The sequence below is a fragment of the Ailuropoda melanoleuca genome, chromosome 4, assembly GCF_002007445.2.
Source record: "Ailuropoda melanoleuca isolate Jingjing chromosome 4, ASM200744v2, whole genome shotgun sequence".
Classification (NCBI taxonomy): Eukaryota; Metazoa; Chordata; class Mammalia; order Carnivora; family Ursidae; genus Ailuropoda; species Ailuropoda melanoleuca.
In genome coordinates this window covers 53,060,276-53,081,626 of record NC_048221.1, presented here as the reverse complement: position 1 = coordinate 53,081,626, position 21,351 = coordinate 53,060,276, and the positions used below count along the sequence as shown (strand labels likewise).

At 51.1% G+C, this 21,351-nt stretch overlaps 1 protein-coding gene and 1 long non-coding RNA gene across 4 annotated transcripts in view; one reads left to right on the top strand and one right to left on the bottom strand.

Moving 5' to 3' along the window:
- The window catches only part of FGD5 (FYVE, RhoGEF and PH domain containing 5), a 118,887-nt gene that overhangs the window by 83,939 nt on the left and 13,597 nt on the right, over positions 1 to 21,351 (top strand). The window contains exons 6-17 of one of the 2 annotated variants that reach the window (XM_034658816.1): positions 2,112 to 2,272; positions 2,536 to 2,692; positions 3,316 to 3,400; positions 5,127 to 5,177; positions 5,778 to 5,836; positions 11,318 to 11,389; positions 12,431 to 12,499; positions 16,703 to 16,786; positions 17,980 to 18,059; positions 20,226 to 20,325; positions 20,663 to 20,800; positions 21,219 to 21,348. In XM_034658816.1, the coding sequence (XP_034514707.1) occupies positions 2,112 to 2,272; positions 2,536 to 2,692; positions 3,316 to 3,400; positions 5,127 to 5,177; positions 5,778 to 5,836; positions 11,318 to 11,389; positions 12,431 to 12,499; positions 16,703 to 16,786; positions 17,980 to 18,059; positions 20,226 to 20,325; positions 20,663 to 20,800; positions 21,219 to 21,348 (1,186 nt within the window). Of the gene's footprint in view, positions 1 to 2,111; positions 2,273 to 2,535; positions 2,693 to 3,312; positions 3,401 to 5,126; positions 5,178 to 5,777; positions 5,837 to 11,317; positions 11,390 to 12,430; positions 12,500 to 16,702; positions 16,787 to 17,979; positions 18,060 to 20,225; positions 20,326 to 20,662; positions 20,801 to 21,218; positions 21,349 to 21,351 lie in introns of both variants that reach the window. The other variant, XM_002920680.4, reaches the window with a different exon arrangement.
- The window catches only part of LOC105238279, a 34,821-nt gene that overhangs the window by 10,601 nt on the left and 2,869 nt on the right, over positions 1 to 21,351 (bottom strand). Inside the window, exon 4 of one of the 2 annotated variants that reach the window (XR_004624781.1) lies at positions 18,737 to 18,843. This is a non-coding gene — a long non-coding RNA (uncharacterized LOC105238279). Of the gene's footprint in view, positions 1 to 18,481; positions 18,844 to 21,351 lie in introns of those variants that run through there. The other variant, XR_002142997.2, reaches the window with a different exon arrangement.

Sequence of the window (21,351 nt, the reverse complement as noted above, 5' to 3'; positions counted from 1 at the left end):
ACAGCTTGTCCACAGTCTTCAACTACTCTTCTGGTGTATCTGAGCTTGAACCTGGTGCAGAGCCGATGACATTGTGTTGAAAGGCCTCTGTCAACCAGCTGCCCGAAGAAGAGGGATTACTGTCCTCATCAGGATGTTTTTTCTTTCTTTCTCTTGGATGCCAGGGCTAAGAAGACCCTGCAAGGCTGGGGGCTGGGTCCTAAACATGGAGACTCATAAGGAAGAGTGGAAGGGTCCTCCTGCCCTGGGTCAGCAGAGAAACCCCCACTCCAGGTTCAGAACAACCCCAGTGTCCCAGAGCCAGCTGTGGGCAGAAATAATAATTAAACACCACCTCCCCCTAGTTGCCTCTCACTTGTAGTTCACACTTTCTCCACCCTCTGAAACATGCTTCCAGGAAAGGCTCTGACAAGGGTACAATGGGATTTAGTTTCTAATTATAGCTCTACCCTGTGGCCTCCACTTAAGGACACACATGCCTTCAGCCAGAGAGTCTGTTCATTAGTTCAAGACTCAGCCCCAAGTTTCTGACCTCAGTGATGGGGCTAGAGCTGTCCCGAGACCTTCAAATTGCACCAGCCTGGGGCTGATGAGGGCTGGCCTCAGGAAGAACCAGCTCCTCCCCCCTCCTTGGGACCACAGGCCAGGGTGAGCCGCCCTCTCCTTGTCCTTCCCCCCAGTTCCCGGCAGAGCAGGTTGCAGCAGCAGGAGGTCAGCTCCGGACAGGATGAGGTGTTCAGGAAGCAGAGACCTTTGTAACCCCCACATCTGCTGTCTTCTGTCTGACGACACAGGCAGCCTCTTTACAGATACTGGAGGGGCAGGGTGCAGGAAAGTGTGCTGCCTCTCACATTCTGTGTCCTGCTCTCTCCGTCAGTCCCTCCTTCCCTCCCTCTCTCTCCTCTGTCTTTCTCCCTCTCTCTTTCTGCTTTCTCATTTTTCTTCCTCTCTCCCCTTGTCCCTCTCTCTGGCCCTGTCCTACCTCCCTGCCTTTTTTCCCCTAGCCCTCCCCTTCTCCTGCATTCCTTTACTGTGGGGAGAACAGCAGAAAGACTTCCTGGAGAAGGGGCTGCTCATCCTCTCAGGCATTTTCCCCTTTCCGATCTCAATGTAAAGAGACCATTCTAACAATGAAAACCATTCAGCAGTGGAATTAACTATCTTGCTCAGTAATGAGTTGTCCATCAGGGAGGCAATCAAACAAGACAGTATAGTCATTTTTCCTAAATATTATAAAGGTGATTTGACCTTTATTTGGGCTGGCCCACGTGTCCTCTGATGCTGAGGTTTTTCCTGATGCACACCACTGCACAGTTTGAGGTTGTTCCAGTGTGTCCCATATATTTAAAACTACAGACATGTGGCTCATGACCTGTATTTGAAGATCAATTTTTTGTTGTGAGAAAAAGATTTTGCACTTGTTATGATTTTAATGTTCATTAAATTTAGTTGAATTTTTTAAAGTAATCACAATACAGAATTTTAGAAAACAAAGAAGAAAAAAATCATTCCTAATCTTAGCCCCCTGACGCAACCACTGTTTACATTTCGATCCATTTCCTTTTAGCGTTTTCCTTTGTTTCTGTTTTACAGTCTGTGTTAGGGTAGAAAGACAACTTTGTGTCCCTTCCTGATTCCTAGCTCTAGGACGTGAATATTTATACATAGTCTCCATCTGCATCATTTTCAATGACTGCTTAATACACCATGGTGGGGTTGCCTATGATTTCTTTAAAGTTTGCTTTAAAACAACACAGTGCATGAACCTTTTCAAAGATGGATAATGGTAGAGCATTTTATATTTCTTCAGAGAGGGAATGACCCCACTTTTCAGAAGAAGAGCATGACCCACGTTCAGGAATGAACATGCTTTAACGCCCTCTGCTGTAACAGGAGGTGTGTTGGGTGCCTTTTGGCCATCAGTTATCTGTGATCACCGGGTGTGTGTTATCGTCCCTGTATTGCAGGCGAGAACGCCGGGGTATGAAATGCTGGCCTAAGGTCCTATGCTATTTGTGTGTCGGTCAGGGCTTCAAAGCCGCAGGGGAGCTGCCAGGGAGGACTTGCATTCAGTCCTGTCAGCTGTGGGTAACAGGCCTTTGGGGTTTCAGGATTTCCACGGAGCTGTCATGAGGGCCTTGGATGAAATAGACCAGGAGGGCAAGGACACGTTGGCCAGGGAGGAGCTGAGGCGCGGCCTGAGCGAACTCCCAGCCATCCGAGACCTTCACCAGGGGATCCTGGAGGAGCTGGGGGAGAGGCTGTTGCACTGGTGAGCTGTCCATGGACTCCTGCCCCTACTTCCTTTGCACTGGGGGGTGGGGGCACTTAAAGCCCCAGCACGTGAAATAGTGTCTCCATTTGACCAATGCAGAAGCCAAGACACAGGTGTTAGGTCATTTGCCCAAAGTAAAAAAGCACGGGAGGGTCAAGCAGGGGTTGCCACCCAATAATGTGACTCCAGCGCTCACCAATGAACACTGTGCTGGTCACAAGGCTGAGTTCTTACTATCCCAACCCCCTCCCTGGCTGCAGGGAGGGCCAGCAGAAGGTGGCTGACGTCTTCCTGGCCCGGGAGCAGGAGTTTGACCACCATGCCGCTCACATCCTGCAGTTCGACAGGTATCTAAGTCTGCTCAGTGAGAACTGCCTTCATTCTCCCCGGCTGGCAGCTGCTGTCCGTGAGTTCGAGGTGGGTCCCGTGGTCCTCTGAGAACCTGCTCTAAGGAACGGGGGTGGGGTGAGCATGGGAGTGGCTTATTGCAAATCAGTGGGGCTTCATGGTAGGTCTGAGGCTGAGGGTCAGAGGGGAAGACCTGGCTAGGGGAGAAGAGGGTGACCCAGCAGGAGAGTAGACCTAGAACGGAGAGCATTCCCCGATGGGTGATTGATGACAACTCTGTGAGCCCCCACCATGGTGGGGGTTTTAGTGACATTCTCCTGTCCCAGGAGAAAAGCACAAAGCAAGCTGGGACCCAGCCATTGGAGTGACCAACAAATGGACCAACAAACTGGGTATCCAGTTACTAGACAGAAAAATGGGGGCTCTTTTTTTCTTTTACTAACATTAGATGCAAAACAAGGATTAGTCGATGCATGTTACTGAATGTAGCACTGACTGTGAGCCTGGAGGAAAGAACTGTCACAGCAGGGTAGTGCTAATCTGGGAGGCCTTCCTGGAGAAGGGGAACCTGGTTTTAGAGGTGGGGGAGAAGTGTGGCCAGGATGAGGTGTGGATGGGACAGTGTATGAGGGGTGCCTTGAGACAGGGGTGTCTGATGGAGTTTTGTCCTCCCTGTCTCTTGGGAGCAGCAGAGTCAGCAAGGAGGTGGCCAGAACGTGAAGCACCGGCTGCTGCGGGTGGTTCAGCGCCTCTTCCAGTACCAAGTGCTCCTCACAGGTTTGCTCCACAGGAGGTCAGGGTGCACTGAGGGGATGCGGGGATGGAAGACACCTGAGGAGGGGTGCCGGTGGCAAGCTGTGTGGTGACAACCTCCACTCCTGCCGTGGCGGGAATGGGGAGGGGGAGGATTGCTCTCAGTTCCTGGCACCTGCTCCTCCAGACATGCTAGACTCTGCCACCACCTTCCCTCCAGCTGAGCTTTGGACCCTCTGCTGCCACCTTGGAAACCTCACTTCACTGGCCACATTCTGTGTCTTCCTTCAGCCTCTCCCATCCTAAAGCACAGAAACTCATACCTTCCCCCTGTTCTGCATTTCCTCAGTGGGTGTCTCACTTCCCTAAAGCTGTTCTTATCCCCAAGCCCTGAGGTCAAGTCAGTGGACATTTTCCATCTCAAACCTGCTCTGGCCATCTCTGTGGCTTAGCCACTGACCACTTCCTGCTTCTCGAAACCCTCTCATCCTGAGGCTTCTGTGATATACTCTCTCTCCCTGCCTCCCTCAGACCTCTCTACTACCCTTCTCCATCTGTGTTGACAACCTCCCTTCGTCTACTCTTCCATAAATGTCATAAATGTCAGTGTTTCTTGGGGCTCAGTCCTAGGTCCTCTTTCCTTCCTTCCCACTTTACAAACTCTTCCCAGGGAAAGTCGTCCCCTCCCCTGTCTCCACCTGCCAGAAACCACACCTCTGTCCTGAGCTCCAGACTCATCTACCCAGCTGCCTTCCAAATGGACAGACCCCAGGCCTGGGGAACGGCTGTTCCAGTAAGGGAGACAGACACCTCATGTCGAGATATACATGTATTTCCAGGTAGTGACCAGGGCCATAAGGAAAGTATATTAGGGCCAAGGGACAGAGAATTTCTTCATCTAATTCAACAAATGTTTATTGAGCATCTACTGTGTACCAGGCCCTGTGCTAGATGCTAGAGATAGAGCAGTAAATTAAACAGCCAAAACTCTGTGACACTGTGGAGTTTATACTTTAAAAAACTAACAAGTAAATAAAAATATGTCAGTGATAAGAACTCTGAAGAAAATAAAGCAGGTTAAGGGGATGGAGGTCAAAGGGCTCTGAATTCGATACAGCACTCAGGAAGGACCTCTGAGGAGGTAACACTACATAGAGATCTCAGCCAAGTGAGGACATGAACCCTATGAAGATCTGGAAGAGGAGAATATCAGGTAGAGGAAGTAGTGAGCGCAAAGGCCTGGGGGTATTAACAGGCTTGGCATGTTCAAGCAATTGTAAGAGTGCCAGTATTGCCAGAATGAAAGAGTGACATGGAGAGGTAGCTAGAGAGGGCCAGCCCATGTAGAGCTTGTGGGTATAAATGTGTGAAAGGTTTAATATATCACACTCCGCTGTGTTGATGGTCACATCTGTTCCCCCAGTAGGCAGTGTGCTTCTCAGAAGCAGGGGTTCACCTTGTCTGTGTCCATATCCTGAAGGCATAGCACAGCGCCAGGCACACAGCAAGCGCTCAATAGATAATTGTTGAATGAGTGAGTGACTAGCAGTGGTGGCAGTGATGCTGGTGAGGGTTCAGGGGCCTGTTTTGTTCTAGTGCAGTGGTGTGGCAGGCTACCAGGCATGAGAGGGTGGATACCCCATTCTTCTGGCACTTTTCCTCCAAGTCTGGAGAGGGGGGCTTTTGCTGTGGACAGTAAGGCCTGGCCTCCCATGGGCAAACTGACCCCTGGCTCTTGTTCTCCCTGCAGACTATTTAAACAACCTTTGTCCGGACTCAGCTGAGTACGATAACACGCAGGGTAAGTGCAGCATGAACCCAGAGGATGGGGACATGTTCCTCTTTTGGTCCCTGTCCCCCCAGCTCTGGCGCAAGACATAGCCCCCTCCCTGGCAACTGGATGTGCAGTGGATAGGAAACGTCTGGGGCTTCTGAGATGATTCCCCCCTCACCTCAAGCACAGGACTCCCCAGGATGGGCTGTCATCCAGTCAAAAGAGAGGGCAGTAATCAGAATTTGGTGATAGGAGGTGGTGCCTGGTCTCAAAAAGTCACTGCAGCGTCCCTGTTTCCTCCTAATTCTATGTGACTGTCCCTGGATATGACCTACCAGGACAGTCCCTATTATAACGTATTCAATTTACAGCCAAGGGAACTAAGGCACAAAGTGGTCAAATCATTGTCAAGGACACTTAGGCGGTAGTAGCAAAACGAGGGTTGGGCCTGTGACCTCACCCAGCTGTGGGAAAACTTGGTGCCACCCACAGACAAGCCCCTGCAACTGCAGTGATCCTGGGGAGTGGGTGGGAGAGAGGGGAGGATAGGAAAGACGCAAGGATGGTAGCTCCTGGACTGGCCCTCCTCCCCAGGAGGCCTGCTATCTTCTCTGCTTCCCTCCACAGGTGCACTGACCCTCATCTCCAAAGTCACCGACCGCGCCAATGACAGCATGGAGCAAGGGGTAAGTCCGTTTCCTGGACTCATTCTCTGGGGTTCAGGCCTAGGACCCCCTGTAGCCTGCCCAGGTCTTCCTTGTGATACTCCACTTCTGGGGGTGCTACAGGCAACCATCTATGTCGTGGGACCTTGCAAAGGCCCTTGGGTTCTGGCCCTGACACCTAGCTGTGTGATCTCAGGTACTGTGTGCTCCTGTCCGGGTCTCTGGTTCACCATTAGAATAGTGAGGGGGGCTACAGACTTGTACAGATCTGGTAAGTAATGTCCCGACTGTGGTCTGAGACCCTCTGTGTCAGCATCTGGAATGCCTTGGAAGCTACAGATTCCTAGGCACACCTTAGATCTTCTCAGCCAGAATAACTGGGGGTCAGGTCCTGGGATACGCATTTTTAACAAGCACCCCAGGTAAATGTTTTGCTCACAAAAGTTTGAAATCACTTGTCCACAAGAATATGTGAGCTCTAAATGCACTCCTGGTTCTGGAGTATGACTCTGTTTGTTGGACACTGATCCAGTATTTACTAGTTTTCTGCCAAGGATGGCCAACTTTATCCGACATCCCAACCCTGTTCAAGTGGCTACCTTGATTACTTGGGTCCCATATTTTCTGCTCCACTAAGATGTGGCTGGAGCTTTGTGTTGAGAAGGATTCTGAGGCTGAGTCCTAGCCCAGGGGGAAGAGTTTGGTGATCATTTAGTGATGTATTCTATGGGCAGAGGTGGGAGTGATGGTACTGTGCATGCCTAGTACTTGCTCAGTTCTGCTGTGGCAGATACACAGAGCATCCTTTCAGCGAGTTATCCACAGGTAGAAGGAGAGGGGAGTCACATTGAGTGGACACCTACTGTATGTCAGTCTTGTGTTGGGGACTAGAGATACAGAGTTAAGGCATGAATCCCAGCACGGAGGAAATCACAGCTCATGGAGGAGTAAACATGTGGACATAAGCATCATGAGGGAGAGAGAAGATGCCATGTGGTTCAGAGAAGGGAGGTGTTCCCTCCCAACCAGGGCTGTGAGAAGAGATGACGTGGGAGGTGCCCCCACAGGGAGGACACATGCCTCAAAAGCAAAGAGAGGAAAGCTGTGCCAGGAAGAGGGGCTGGCCTGGGCAGAGGCATGGAGATGGAGAAGCATAGGTCACGTCAGAGTTCCAAGAGCCACCTAGCATGGCCGGAAGTGGGAGCAGGGTAGGTGAGGTAGGACAAGAGTCTGAAGAGATCGTGTTCTGGGTGTGAAAATCAGTACACCAGGCATGTCATCATCAGGGTGTCTCCCCTCCTGCTCTGAGGTCCATGAGCTCCTTGCTCTTTGCTGTTTTGGCATCCTGTACATACAGTAAGATTTCCTTCAGTGTAGCCAAAGACAGAGATGCTTTGGCATTCCATGCCCCATCATGACAGAGCAGCAGGTGGGCTGGCTTCTCTGCACCTCGTTTTAGCCAGGGATGCCTCTGTTTCCAAAAAGGAAAACTAGGTCAGGAAGGGCCGTGTCTTCCCTCCTGTAGGTGAGCTCATGTGGGGCGATCTCCTGCAGGAGTAACTGGAGAAGCTGCAGCCAGACCCCCCGACCCTTCTCCCCCGGCTTTCTCGAAGACTGGGGTCAGATGCTGTGCCTGGCACAGGCTGGCTCTTGTCTCTCTAGCTGCCTGGGGACACCACACTGGGCCTGGTCTGCAGTAGCAGCCCTACTGCATGCTTGCTGGCATTGGCCTAGGACTCTGCCTGGGGCATGGACGGGCAGGTCCGGATAAACCCAATACCAGGGCAGAGCTCAGTGGCTTGAGTGGCTAAAGGGCAGGCTGGCGCTCTGCCTCTCCCTCCCCGTGGCCACTACCCACCTCAGGCCCCATCACTTCTCAAGCCTGCCATTCCATTCAGAGTGATCCTGTTAAAATATGTCTGATGGTGCCATTCCCCCATTTTACAAAGCCTTCTATGTCTCTACGTTGCGTTCAGTACAATCTAGGAAGTACTTATTGGTTGTGAGAACCAGGGCTGTGTTCCTGGAGGTGGCAGTATTCACGTGGGTTTTATGCTCACATCTAACCATTGCCATAACTCCCCACAAAGGTAGCTAAGCTGGAGATATGATTTCTAGGAAGAGCCAGATCCCGCCACCCTGAAATGTGGCCCACCTGGTCTGAAATGCCACTAATAAGCTCACTAGGATAAAGTACTGACAGCCAAGCCAAACTATAAAACCATTGAGCAGCCTGTTAACAGAAAGCTGTTAGGTGATGGGAGAAGCTTTGAGAAGTGTGACTCTAAGAGCTGAGGCCCAGGTAACCTCTCCCCTGCCGTGACCCTCACATTTTGATGGAGGACAAGGAATAAATGGGAGCCTCGCGGAAGACAGGATGGGAAAGTCTTAGAAGTGACAGAAGTCATCCTCACCAGCTTTTCAGGAAAGGCTGTGGCAGATTCCCATGTAGCATCCAATTCACGGTGACCCAGCTGCCTCTGTTGAGCAGGGGATCGTGCCTGGTGGTCTCCTCTAATCCTCAGGGGAGCTGTTATCAGCCAGTGTCACAGGCAAGGAACCTGGGGCCTGGAGAGACAAGTTGCTTCACCCAGGATCACTCAGCTCTCAGCGTGGGAGCCGGGTTTGAACTTGAGTCTTTCTTAGCCACCAGGCCGGACATGCCTGCACACACCACTCACAGGTCCAGACCTGTAGCCTCACACACATTCTTGCGTGAAAACCCGTCCACGTGCCCGTTGCGTGGCACCTGCTCCTCTCTCACATGACACACACAGATGGACATAGGGACCATTTTTCTTTTTCCCACATTTGGGTCTTTTTTTCCTTCACCCCGCTGTGAGGAATGCCGTGAGATGTCCGCGTGGAGGTTCAGACTTGGCTCTCAGGTTTGTGAGCTCTGGGAACTCCTTCAGGGACTGGTCACAGGCTGCATCAGAGCGTGGATGCGCCTTGCTTCTAACTGCGCTTACTCAGACCAAGCTCAGGTTCCCTAGAAGAAAGATCCCACATTGGGTTGCCAGGTCAGGCTTTCGAGGCTTTTGATGAAATTAGCCATTGACTGTCCTCTTCCCATAGCATGAAAGTAAACTGTCTCCCTCCAGAATACAGTGAGGGGACAGGTGTAAGTCTGGGCTCTCCGATTTTCACTGTCTTTTTTTTAATAGACTTTTAAAAAAAAAATTGTATTGAGGTACAACACACGTAACATAAAAGTGACCGTCTGAACCACTTTTAAGTGCACAGTTCATCAGCATTAAGTACATTGACGTTATTGTGTGACCATCACCACCATCCACTTTAGAACCTTCTCACTGTCTCCAACTGAAACTGTCCTTATTAAGTGCCCCTCCCCCCAGCCCCTGGCAGCCACCATCCTACTTTCTGAACAGATTTTATTTTTTAGAACAATCATAGTTACTCTAGAGTCCCTGTCTGGTGGTTCTAACATTTGTGTCACCTCTCCTTCTGGTTTTATTGAATGCTTTATTTCTTGAAGATGAGTTGGGGTTCTTTCTTGCTTTTTGTGTTGGAAGAATTGTGGAGACAGAGAAAGACTGTGGAGACTAGGGTAGGACCTACCCCAGAAGTGGGAGTGCCTGCTCTTTGATCAGGCCATTCACGTAAGGCGTGGGAGTTGGGTCAGTCCAGTCCGTAGCTGAGTTGGGTTTGGTTTTGTTATTGCTATGTCACCTTCAGAGCCCCACAGACTTCACACTCGTCCAGAAGGGGGCTGCTATTATCTGGTACTGTTTGTGGGGCCTGAGATGCCAGAGAGTTTTTCTCATTTTCCTTCTCCACCCTCAGCTTTTAGCAATCCCTGCAGCACCGAAGGGGCCTCTTTCCACACGCTTGTCCCTTCTAGAGGTAGACTGCTGTTTCCTGTTATGCAGTGCTATGCTCCTAAGTCTCTGCTCTCCGGGACAAGCCTCAGTCTTAAGCAGGGCCTTCCAGCCAGGCTTTCTCTGCTTTCCTGCCCCTCCTCTGCATGGTAGCCAAACACTGCCTTGTAGCTGTGGCAGGTCTCAGTCAGGTTTCTGCTTCGTATTAGTGCATGATCCTGGGCCCAAGGGGGTACATCCCCTCTCCTCAGAGAAGACAGCTCTTGCCTCTGCCCTTTTTCCCCGGGAGTAGTGAGTGGCACTCTGCCTGTCCTCTGGGAGTGGATTTCTTGGCCTCTCCCAGGGGCTGAGGGTTTTGTATAAGAGAGGGGGCTTGGGAAGTTGGCAGGATTTTATGCCAGCTCCTCAGTAGCAGCCTGCATGCCTTCACCACCAAGGAGGGTTCTTTCTGGCCCCCTGCCCTGCCCTTAGTCTTCCTTGTGAGCACCTGCTGGGAACTGCTAGAAAAGAGCTTGCAAGCGACTGCAAATGTGCCTCACGTCTGGGGCTCTCTGTTATTCTGAACCGTCCCACCAGCCCACACCTGACCTTTCAGAATCCATTAACATTTTAGAGGCTTTCTTCTCATCCTCCTTTATGCTGGCCGCCTCTTCCTCCCGTGTGTTGCAACAGTGCATGTGTCTCACGTCGCAACAGTGCATGTGTCTCACGTCGCTGTGAAGGGGCTTGTCAGTCTTTGGGATTCGGGTCTGTTGGTTGCCTTGGGACTTCAGCTCTCTACTAGACGTAAGAAGAGTCAGGGCTCTGTAGATTATCCTTTTCTCACTATTAGGCTAGGGGCACTGTTTTCTTGTGGAATTCTACATCACGAGTGGAAATGGAACAGCTGTTACACATTTCTAATGTGCAGGATTTTGTGCCCAAAGCTATGGACAGGGTAAAAGCTTTTTCAAGCCAATTTCCCTACACATAATTTTCACGTTGTCAATTGACTTGAGAACCTGACCCTCCATAAGGTTCAGGGGGCGCCCACCCCATGGGTTAGGTACTTGCTATTTCTAGCATAACGGGGTGCTGTACAGAGGGAAGGGAGGCGTGTCACTGCATAGTATAGGTAACCGAGCAAGGGCCAACAGGAGTTCCCAGGCACACTTATTTTTCTTGAGGCAGCACAGGTCTGTTTCTTCCCCAGGCAGAACGTTTTCTTGATTACCCTCCCTCAGAGGGCCCACCCTGGGCTGCAAGCCCAGAGAGACAGTGTGGTCTTGGGTATCTGTCTCCTCTGGGTTAGTGACATCTAGATGCTCCAGGCCTTAGGGGGCATACAGATTTAGACTAGCATCCATGGCCTGGAGATATATATGCGTATTGATAGCACAGCAAGGGGAAAGGACTTTCCCCATGGCACACAGAAGATGGTGATGCCAGATCCCAGGCCCAGAAGGACTAGCCTGGGTATAGCCAGCCCACATGTCTGACATCCTGCAGACCCAGGCTCAGGTCCCAATCCTGCCACTGATGGGAGGTCAGATTTTGGGCAAGGCCCTTTTGGGTTCTGTTTTCCTCCTCTGAAGTAGAAGCAATGCCACTCCTAACAGAGGGGATAAGACCCCTTGAAGGGGTCCTGACCATCTCTTCCTCGCTCTGCTCCCACCCATAGGAAAACCTGCAGAAGCTGGTCCACATTGAGCACAGCGTTCGGGGCCAGGGGGATCTCCTCCAGCCAGGAAGGGTGAGTGCCACAGCCGCCATGGGCAGGGACAGAGGGCGGCCTGGTAGGCATGCGGGTGAGCCTCTGATAAGACCCATTGTTCAGCTGGGCTGGTCCCAGACGGGCCTGGCTGCAGGTGCTGTTTACCCGCGGAGGGAGGGAGGGCAGGGTATGGGCTCTACTGGGCTCACAAGGCCCATGGTCTGCCTCCCCTGGGGTTTTCCACTTTAAGGACCTTTAAAGAAACAGTGCCATTTGGGTTCAGTGTCCCCTGTGGTTCTTTTCACCTCTGAGAAGAAGAGCCGAGTATTTTTAGTTTAGCCCAGCACTGCTGGGAAATCAGGAAAACTGTCTGTCAAGAGCCCCAACAAAGCATCTTAAAAATAACATTTTTCAAGAGACAAATTTACCCACTTTGAAGCTTCCAAATGGAAAACATAAAACTCAGCTCAAAAATAGTCAAAAATATGTTTGTTACCTGCTATGGTCTATGAGGGACAAGAGACAAAGAAATGAGAGGTTGAGTTCAGGATAATTTACTCAAAATTAGCAGGGATCTCACTGGTCTGAGATTCTATAAAATCATACTTAGTGTTTTGGCCCTGGGTCATCAAGTTAGGAAATATTTATTAAACATCTATTTTATTTAAAGTAACTTTAGACATCTGTTTTAAAAATCCTCCAGAATTACAGAGCCTGTAGCAACTGTTCACAGGTCTTCAGCTGTTTAAGCAAACCTTCAGAGGCTCCGTTCTGAAGGTCTCCTCATGGTGGCCGACCAGGGAAAGAGTCCCCGTCTGGATCACTTGCCAGAACAGTGTCTGGGGCTTCGAAAAAGTCAAGGTGGAGTGCTCCTAAGAAGCAGAGCCACCTGTCTGTCTGCAGGGCTGTTTTGGCAAACGTGGGCATCTCCCTAAAGCTGGAAATTCACCCGTGAGCTCTTCCCCGGCACTTTGAGAGGCATCAGAACTTAGGGTTCCCACTCAGGGCCTTTGCCCCTCCCTTCCTTAGGATGGCAGCAGGCATCAGCCTGACTCCCCAGGCCTGCTTCTCTCCCCACAGGAGTTTCTGAAGGAGGGGACACTGATGAAGGTAACAGGGAAAAGCAGACGCCCCCGGCACCTGTTCCTGGTAAGTACCTGACCCCCAGCCCAGCCCCAGGACTGTCAAATTCTGTGCCAGTTTCTAGGGTCATTATTCAGAGACAACTGGAAGGGAGAGGTGGGTGCTGGAACAGAGCCAAATATTTAGGGTGACGGTCATTCTACAGAGCTGAGCTCTCCGGAGAGCCGAGCGCTTCACCCTTACCAACCACAACACCTCCTGCATTATTTGAGTGATTTTGAATGGAATTTTGCCAAAATTGAACTACCCGTGTCCCCATCTGAAACATCCTAACACTGGGAAGTTGTTACCCTGGAAATAACTGTTTGACTGCCTTATCTAACGCATGAGAAAACTGAGATCCAGAAAGGGAGTGTCCTTGGCTGCATCTTCCAGCAGGTTGGTGGCAGAGGCCCAGAAGGGAACCAGGGTTGTGACCCCAGTCTAGTGCTTTCTCCACTGTGCACAAGACAGAATACAGTGTAACATTTCTGATGCTTTACAGCCACATTCTAGAGTACCAGGGAATGTCCAGGCCTGTCGCTTGGTAACATCAACCTCTGTGGCTGTTGAGCTACAAGCACCAATTGCCCCAGTCCCACGACTCCAAGTTGTTTTGCCTATTAAGTTCTCCTACCTGCTGTGTATAATTTTCTTTCTGTTCTTCGCTATTTTAACTTTAATTTTTTTTAATTACTGTCAGTCATGGCTGCCCCAACAGCCTCCTTGCACTTTGCTAGCATTGTGTGCAAAGTCACAGTAAACAGGCTCCAAGTGTCTAGGAACCTGTTTCCGATATTTAGTGAGCGCCTCTGGTGTGCTGAGCACTGGAAACAAAGGGATAAAAGCCTCATGCTGTACCCTCAACCTTCAGTGTCTAATGTAAATATTGAGTTATGAGAATGGTGTGGACGGAATCTCAGGGCCACGGGAGCAAAGAAGAAGAGCAAAGAGAGTCGGGGGGAGACAGTCCTTTATTCCATGTTAGTCTAAAAATTTGAGAACTCTTTGTATTGAGAAGAAATCATACCCTTGACTTTAGGGATATCTGTGTGGTCATGAGTCAGAGTGAGCAGGTTAGATCCTAACCCAACACTTAGCCCCTCTGTAACCCATAGACAAGTCACAGACATGTCTGAGCCTCCGGCTTCCTGGGAGGAAAATAGAAATACCGGGTGGTTTGGGGAATTAAATGAGGTTCATAGAAGCAGCTTATTTGGTAACAGTGTCCTCCCTTCCCTCTGACAATTGCCCCATGGGACACAAGTCCTCCCTCTGCGCCAGCACAGCCCTGGGGACAGTTGGAGCCCACGACCGTATCCTCTGAGTCTTTTCTTCTCAGGATGAGAAAGGGAGGTCCGGGATGGTGATAAAGGAGCATGAACTTTGGAGTCAGATAGACTAGATTCATATCCCAGTTCTGACACTTACTGGCTCTAGGCCCATGGGACCCCTGTCACTGCCCTTCTCTTTACACTGGGGTAATAGTCCCTCCTGCCAATGAAGGAGGGGAGTGAAGCAGCAGCTGGAATAGCGGGAGCTCCATGCTGGTCCCCTAGCCATCCCCCCTCTGGCCACCTCCTCTGGCCAGGCTCCGCTTGTGCCTATGCCTCTCACAGGGACCTTGACTGCCAGGGAAGACACAGTGTCAGGATCTTCCGAGTCTGACCTTCTCCCCTCCCTCTCCTCCTACCCCTTTCCTGCTCCTTCTCTCCCTCTTCCCTCCCTCACGTGTCTTCTAGCATCTAACTGGTCCTTCATCATAGCCTCCCCCTCATGCATCTCAATGCTAGGCCTCGGTCTCTTATTCCCTTGTTATTATTAGGCCATAGCTCCCTGCAGGCTGAACCTGGGCCAATCTTTGCTGTCTTAGCACCTTCATAAATAGATGGGAGGATGATAGGTTCTTGAGCCAGGAAGAGCCATGATGAACTCAGGAATTTTTCTTCCTCATAAGGTGCCAGTTTCATAAAATAATTCTAACTGTAGAACAAAGTCAGGGCATCTGCCCACTGATGCACAGAGGTTTTGGTAATGCTACAGAGAGGTTCCCACCATGGCCCCAGGCGGTAGGTGGGGCTCCCCACTGGTGGCTCATTATTGTGAGAGATTCCCTTTTACTCTTCTCTCTTCCTCCAAATCAGGCTGTAAAACACGTGCTTTGAAGAGGAAAGGAGAGCTATGGGCAATGGGAGGCAGCCTAGTCCTGACCACTCATAAAACCCCAGGGTGCTAATAGCAGTTGCCATGGCAGCAGGTGCCTGAGGGGCAGCCACACAAAAGCTGGGACTGCTCTGATGAGTGACATAAGCCAGTTCCCCAGGGTGGGCGGGCTTATGAGCAAGGCTCCGTGCCCAGGTTTGGCTACTGTCCCCAGATGGGGCCCGGACTCACTGTGTGGCCACCCCCAACACACCACACCTGAACACAGTGGAGGCACATTCATTTACTTATGACCGTGCCTCTGCCATTTACAAGCTTTGTAGCCTTGGGCAGGTTGTCAGGGCTCTCTGTGCCTCAGTTTCTCCTTCTGTGAAATGAGGATAATGGTAGAGCCTGGGGTGGTTGGGGGCTGAATTGAGATCAGGGCATTTAGCTCAGCACCTGGCACAGAGTGAGTCTTGTCATTATTAGAAGGACAGAGCTGGAAGGGGCTTTGAAGGTTCCTCTGACCTGGGGGTCAGCCTGCCACCTGTTTTTGTTAATAAAGGTCTGTTGGAACACAGTCTCATGCATTTGTTCATGGTTGGTCTGTGAATGCTTTTGGACTACAGTGGCTGAGTTGAATAGTTGTGACAGAGACTCTATGACCCATAAAGACTTGAATATTTACTATCTAGCCCTTTATTAAAAAGTTTACTGGCCCCTGGTCTCCTCCAACTCTGGTTAGAGACAGTGATGTCCAGAGAGAGGAAGGGTTTGCCGGAGCTCACCCAGCAGCTCTGGGTCTAGGCCAGGTCTCCCGCACTGCTCTGGTTGCCATGTTGGGATCCTACGAGCTGGTGGCAGGAAGCCTCTTCTGTCTATTCTCTTCCCTCAGCAGACTCTCTATGGGGGGGAAGAAACACTAATCCTGAGTTCTTGCTCTGTTTCAGCCCCTTAGATGCCTTGTCCTGTTCAGTCCTCACAGCACCCCTAGTTTATGCTGGCTCCCACGTATGGTGGGCTCAGTGGGGACCATTCTTTCTCAGCATCCATAATGAGGTAGGGGTGGCAGTGCCCCCCTGCTTTGCAGGGAGGAAGCTGAGGCTCGGAGAGGGAGCCAGCTTGTCCACAGTTGCACAGCTGCTACAGAGCAGGGTGAGGATTGACATTGTTTTTTCAAACTGTAAACCTTTTAGCCAAACAGAAACACGCTCCACTACAGAGGTGAGGTGACTTTCACTATGTTTCCTCCAGTCTGCCCTGGATGGGGGCAAAGAGCTTCAGGTGTTCATTCAACAAATATTGAGTACCTACTGTGGTCACTGGAGATACACCAGTGACCGGGACCCACCAGCTCCCTATCCTCAAGGAGCTTCTTCCCTCCCCCTCCCTTAACTTTACTTTATGACAGCTTTATTTGTAGAGTAAAATCTATCAATTTTAAGTGTACGTATCTGCATATTGACTAGTGTGTGTCGTTGTGTAACCGCCATCTGGGTCAAGATAGAGAATATTTCTAGATCACCCCCACAAAAGTTTCTCTGTGCCCCTTAGCACTCACTTCCCCCATCCCCTGCCCCAAGCAACCACTGGCCTAATTTCCATCACTGCAGATTAGTTTTGCCTGATCTGGAACTTCACATACATGTTATGAAGCAGTGTGTACCCCTGTGTGTCTGACTTCTTCCACTTAGCATGTTTCTGAGATTCATCCATGCTAAGATGTGGACCATCAGTTCCTTTTGGTTGCTCTGTAGTTCTCCACAGTATGGATGTACCATAGTTCATTTATCCATTCATCTCTTGATGAGACATTTGGGGTGTTTCCACTGTTTGGCTGTTATGAATAAAGCCTCCGTGAACATTCCTGTACTTGACTTTTTGTAGACATCTTCATTTATTCCTCTTAACTACCGAACTAGGAGTGAAATTTCAGGGAAGGGACTCATGTGTTTGCTCAGAGCAGTTTTGCTCTCCTGTGAGGGTCACAGGAATGCAAGGTGCCTCTGCTCTCCAGAGCTCAGTGATCCTCCAGGACAGACACCAACACAGCCTGCACGTCTGATGGGGTTTCCTTCTCCCCAGATGAGTGATGTGCTCCTGTACACGTATCCCCAGAAGGATGGGAAATACCGGCTGAAGAACACATTGCCCGTGGCCAGCATGAAGGTAAATGCCTGGTGCCAGGCACCCTGGGGTGTGGGCAGAGGGAGACCTCCGGGAAAGAAAGATAGTATTACCACTTGTAGGAGCTCAGAGACCAGCAGAAAGAGGCAGCCCCAAGGAAACAGTGTTACATGTGGGTTATAGCAGGATTGTGCTGTAGTAGTCCAGGGAGAGGGAAGGAGGACTTCCTGGAGGAGGGGAGCTGAATCCTTTAGAGTAGATATTATTTGGACAGATGGGGAAGGGGAAAGGGAAGGGCATCCTAAAAAGAGGAAAACACATAAGGAAACATTTGGAAGGAGAAAATAAGTGGGTGTTCAGTAAAGTTTTTTAAACTGTGGTAAATATACATAACATAAATTTACCATTTTAACCATTTTTAAGTATACAGTTCAGCGACATTAAATATATTCACACTGTTGTGCAACCATCACCACCATTCATTTCTAGAACTCTTGTATCATTCCCAGATGAAACTCCAGCCCTGTTCCTAACTCCCCATTCCTCCAGCCCCTGGCATCCACCATTCTACTTTTTGTCTCTAGGAATTTGTTCTAGATAATTCATGTAAGTAGAAACATACAGTATTTGTCTTTTTGTGACTGGCCTATTTCAGTTAGCAGGATGTCCCCAAGGTACATCCATGTTGCAACCTGTGTCAGAATGTCCTTCCTTTTTATGGCTTAATGATATTCCATTGTACATATAGACCATATTTTGTTTTTCCATTCGTTCATGGATGGACACTTGAGTTCCTTTCAGCTTTTGGCTACTATGAATAATGCTGGTATGAGCATGGTGTACAAGTATCTCTTAGAGAGCCTGCTTTCAGTCCTTTAGGGTACACTCACCTTCCTAGGGGTGGGCAGGTGCCCACAGAGTTGGAGGCTGTACTCCCCCATACACACACACACACACACACACCCACCTTCCTAGGGGTGGGCAAGTGCCCACAGAGTTGGAGGCTGTACTCCCCCATACACACACACACACGTGCGCGCGCGCGCACACACACACACACACACACACACACACACACACACACACACACAGCAGCTACCACCAAATTAAGGTTTACCCTTTGCAGATGAGGAAACTCAGGCTCAGAGAGGGACGGTGTGAGGACCAGAAGAAGAGTCGGGTCTGTGGTTACCCCTCCCTGCCCCCACCCCGACAGTCTGCTGTTGGTTTTCCAGGTCAGTCGCCCTGTGATGGAGAAAGTGCCCTATGCTCTAAAGATCGAGACTTCCCAGTCCTGCCTGACTCTGTCTGCAAGGTATGGGGAGGTGGGTAGAGGGAGGGTCTGGGCGATAGAGGGGCAGGGTTTTACAGGTGTTAAAGGTTGGAATAACAAGCTGGTTGTGTCTTTTCTATTTTGGTGTTATTTTGAGTCAAGGGACTTATTTTCTAGAGCCTGTCATTTAAATATAACAATAACAATATCTCATGTTTGTAAAAGTCTACAGATTATTGGGTCTTTACAGCAATGCAAGAAGTTAAGGCGAGTAAAAGTGCATTGTGCACTTTAGTTCATAAAGTGGTCTCCTTTTAGGCTTTTACATCCGGAGAGTGAGAGAAAGACATAAAGAGTGAGCATTCATCATTTGCCTTTCCCTGGTTTGGGGGTGTGGCCTCTCTATCAGAAGTGTCTGTGTTTTCTCCAGGCCTTCGGCTACCCAGGGATCCCATCTCACTCACTCTAGGCAGCAAAAGAGCTTCCCCTTCTCCCTCTTTCAGGGCAAGGCCAGCTCGAGCTCTCAGGGCTCAGAACCAGGGAGATGTGGCCCCTACTGGGGCCACTGTGGGCACGTGGGGGCTGGGACAGGGTCCGCAAGGCATGGGTGTCTCCCCTCTCAGCTGGTGCATGACCCTGGGGGTGGCAGCAGTGCCCTTTGTGTGTGTGTTGGGGGGGGTTCCAGGTGCAGCACAGGGTGCACACACACTGATACTCACATTCTCATGCCATTGTATTTTCTCATCCAGCGTTTATTAGCCGCTCCTCAGGGCCAGGTTCTGTGCTGCGGACACAAGAGTTGAACCTCGCTGTGCTCAGGGGAAGCCTGCATTAAGGGCAGGAGAGTTATGTATTGGTCATGATGCACAGCATAACTGCTGTAATAGTTAAAAGTGTTGATGACAAGAGTAATATGCATTGGGCACCTGCTGGGTCTCAGGCACCTCCTCTGACCCCATTGCCACCCTTGGATGTGAGGCTTGAGACTTCTCCCATCATGGGGAGTTGAGGCCTAGAGAGGAGTCGCACGGCCATGTGTGGAGGGATAGGGCTCAAATGTAGGACTGTGTGACCCGGAGCTCTTATCCACTACTATCTACTGCCCAAGTGGGTAGAAGAAAAAATTCCAAGGAGTGACCGTCCACTGGGGAAGAGAGGGAAGGTTTCTTGGAGGAGGTGATGCCTGGATGGGGTTCCATGGCATCTTTTCTCCTCATCTCTAGGTACATTCGGGGGCCTGAGAAGGCCCAGGGTATGGTTTCTATTTGTCCAGCTGTGAGGTGTGGGTAGTGACAGGCCACACGCAACCCTTCAGGTGAGGCTGCCCATCTCTGCTAGGCAGGGGCACTGCCCTCTGGCCAGTGGCCTCAAGGAGCCACTGTCACTGACAGGCTGGTCACCTTCCTACACGCCCAGATACTTTATGCTGAAGCTTCCAGGAGACAGGGGGACCCATACTTTTCCCTTTAGGGACATGGCATCTGGTTGACCATTCTCTCCCACCCCCACCTCCCTCCCTGGCCAACCTGGTCCCTTCTCCTGACTTTCCTGGGGCAGGCCACACTCTTATGCAGGGTGGGAGCGACACCTAGTGGGCCCTAGGAGAATTTTCACCCTGCTGCCTCTTGGGACCGTGCTCACCACTCAGAAACCCCTGCAGGGCAGGGCGCAGGATGGGGATTTGGGAAGTCAACTCATTGGGTGAGGGAGTGTCTGGGAAACTATGTGGGAAAATGAGGAGGAAGATGGGGAGACAGCCTTGTTGCACTTTTCCATCTTTGCCTACCCCTCCCCTCCCCTTGTACACAGCCCTCTACACCCTGCCCCCCTGTCCCTCCTAAGGGCTGGGACCCTCTGCACCTCCCTAATGCCCTGTGCTTCTGCACAGTGCTTTGACATTAACAAACCCACATGTCATTTCTTCCCCACAGCAGCTCTGGGAGTTAGAGGGATAGTGTTGACAGTCTCGTGTTGCAGGGAAAGAAGCAGGCCCAGAGGACAGCTACCTTGCCCTGGCTGCCCTGCTAGTAGACGGAGGTGCCGAGGTACAATCCTAGGCTGGTCTGGCAGACAGCCGGTGCTTGGTGGGATCTCAGACACCGAGAGGCACAGTCAGGGGAAAGGTGGGGGACTTGATCTACACTGAGAAGCAGAGGCCGAGCCGCCGTGCATGCTGCATGCCTTGCTCACGCCACTTCGTGTCCACAGCTCCTGTGCGGAGCGGGACGAGTGGCACAACTGTCTGAGCAGAGCCCTCCCTGAGGATTACAAGGCCCAGGCTCTGGCTGCCTTTCACCACAGTGTGGAGGTGAGTGGGGGCCCTGAGACCCACCTGACATCGGCCTCGCAGCCCTGGGTTTCCCAGGGCACCCACACACCCAGAAGGACTCTCAGCTCCTCCTTTCGGCCTCCTCCTCCCACCACTTCCACCCCCTCCCCCGTGGCCAGGCAGTCCCTGTGCAGCCCAAGTACAGCACCTCCAGTTGGCTCTGTTTCTGACCCAAGGTTAGCATCCTGGAGGATGCAGTGGGGTGGAGGGTGTTGTGGCATTAGAACCCACCCACACGTACATACCCCATACAGGAAAGAGGGCACCCATCTAGCCATCTCCTGACCACACTGCTCACCCCATCCCGTTGCTCCAGATACGGGAGAGGCTGGGGGTCAGCCTGGGGGAGAGGCCCCCCACTCTGGTGCCTGTCACACATGTTATGATGTGCATGAACTGTGGCTGCGACTTCTCCCTCACTCTGAGACGTCATCACTGCCATGCCTGTGGCAAGGTGAGTCACCTCATCTGGGTGAGTGTGAACATAGAGTCTTGTGGGGATGGGGATTCAGGGGCACCCAGCAGTTGCTACTGGGCCCAGGGCAGGGTGTTTTCACACTAACCCTGTGAGGTAGGGATTGTTAACCCCCATTTGACTGATAGCCTCAAACCAAAAGAAAATCATAGCACATGCAGTTACTGCCTTTGGAGAAAAAGTATCGTGTCCTGGTTAAGGGCTCATCAGAAGAACTGATAGACACTTGCACAGAAATTCTATGTCTCCGTGATAGAAAAGCAGGGGGACTTGGCACAGAACAGTCCTTGGAGAAGTGGGGGGTGAGTCAGCAGAGGGGAGAGGGTGCTGGCCCTCTGCACATGCACATGCAGGGGACGACAACCGTTCCAACGTGTGTCCCTGACTGGGCTTGCAGATTGTGTGCCGGAACTGTTCAAGAAACAAATACCCTCTGAAGTACCTCAAGGACCGGATGGCCAAGGTCTGTGACGGCTGCTATGGGGAGCTGAAGAAGAGGGGCGGGGATGTCCCAGGCCTGATGAGAGGTA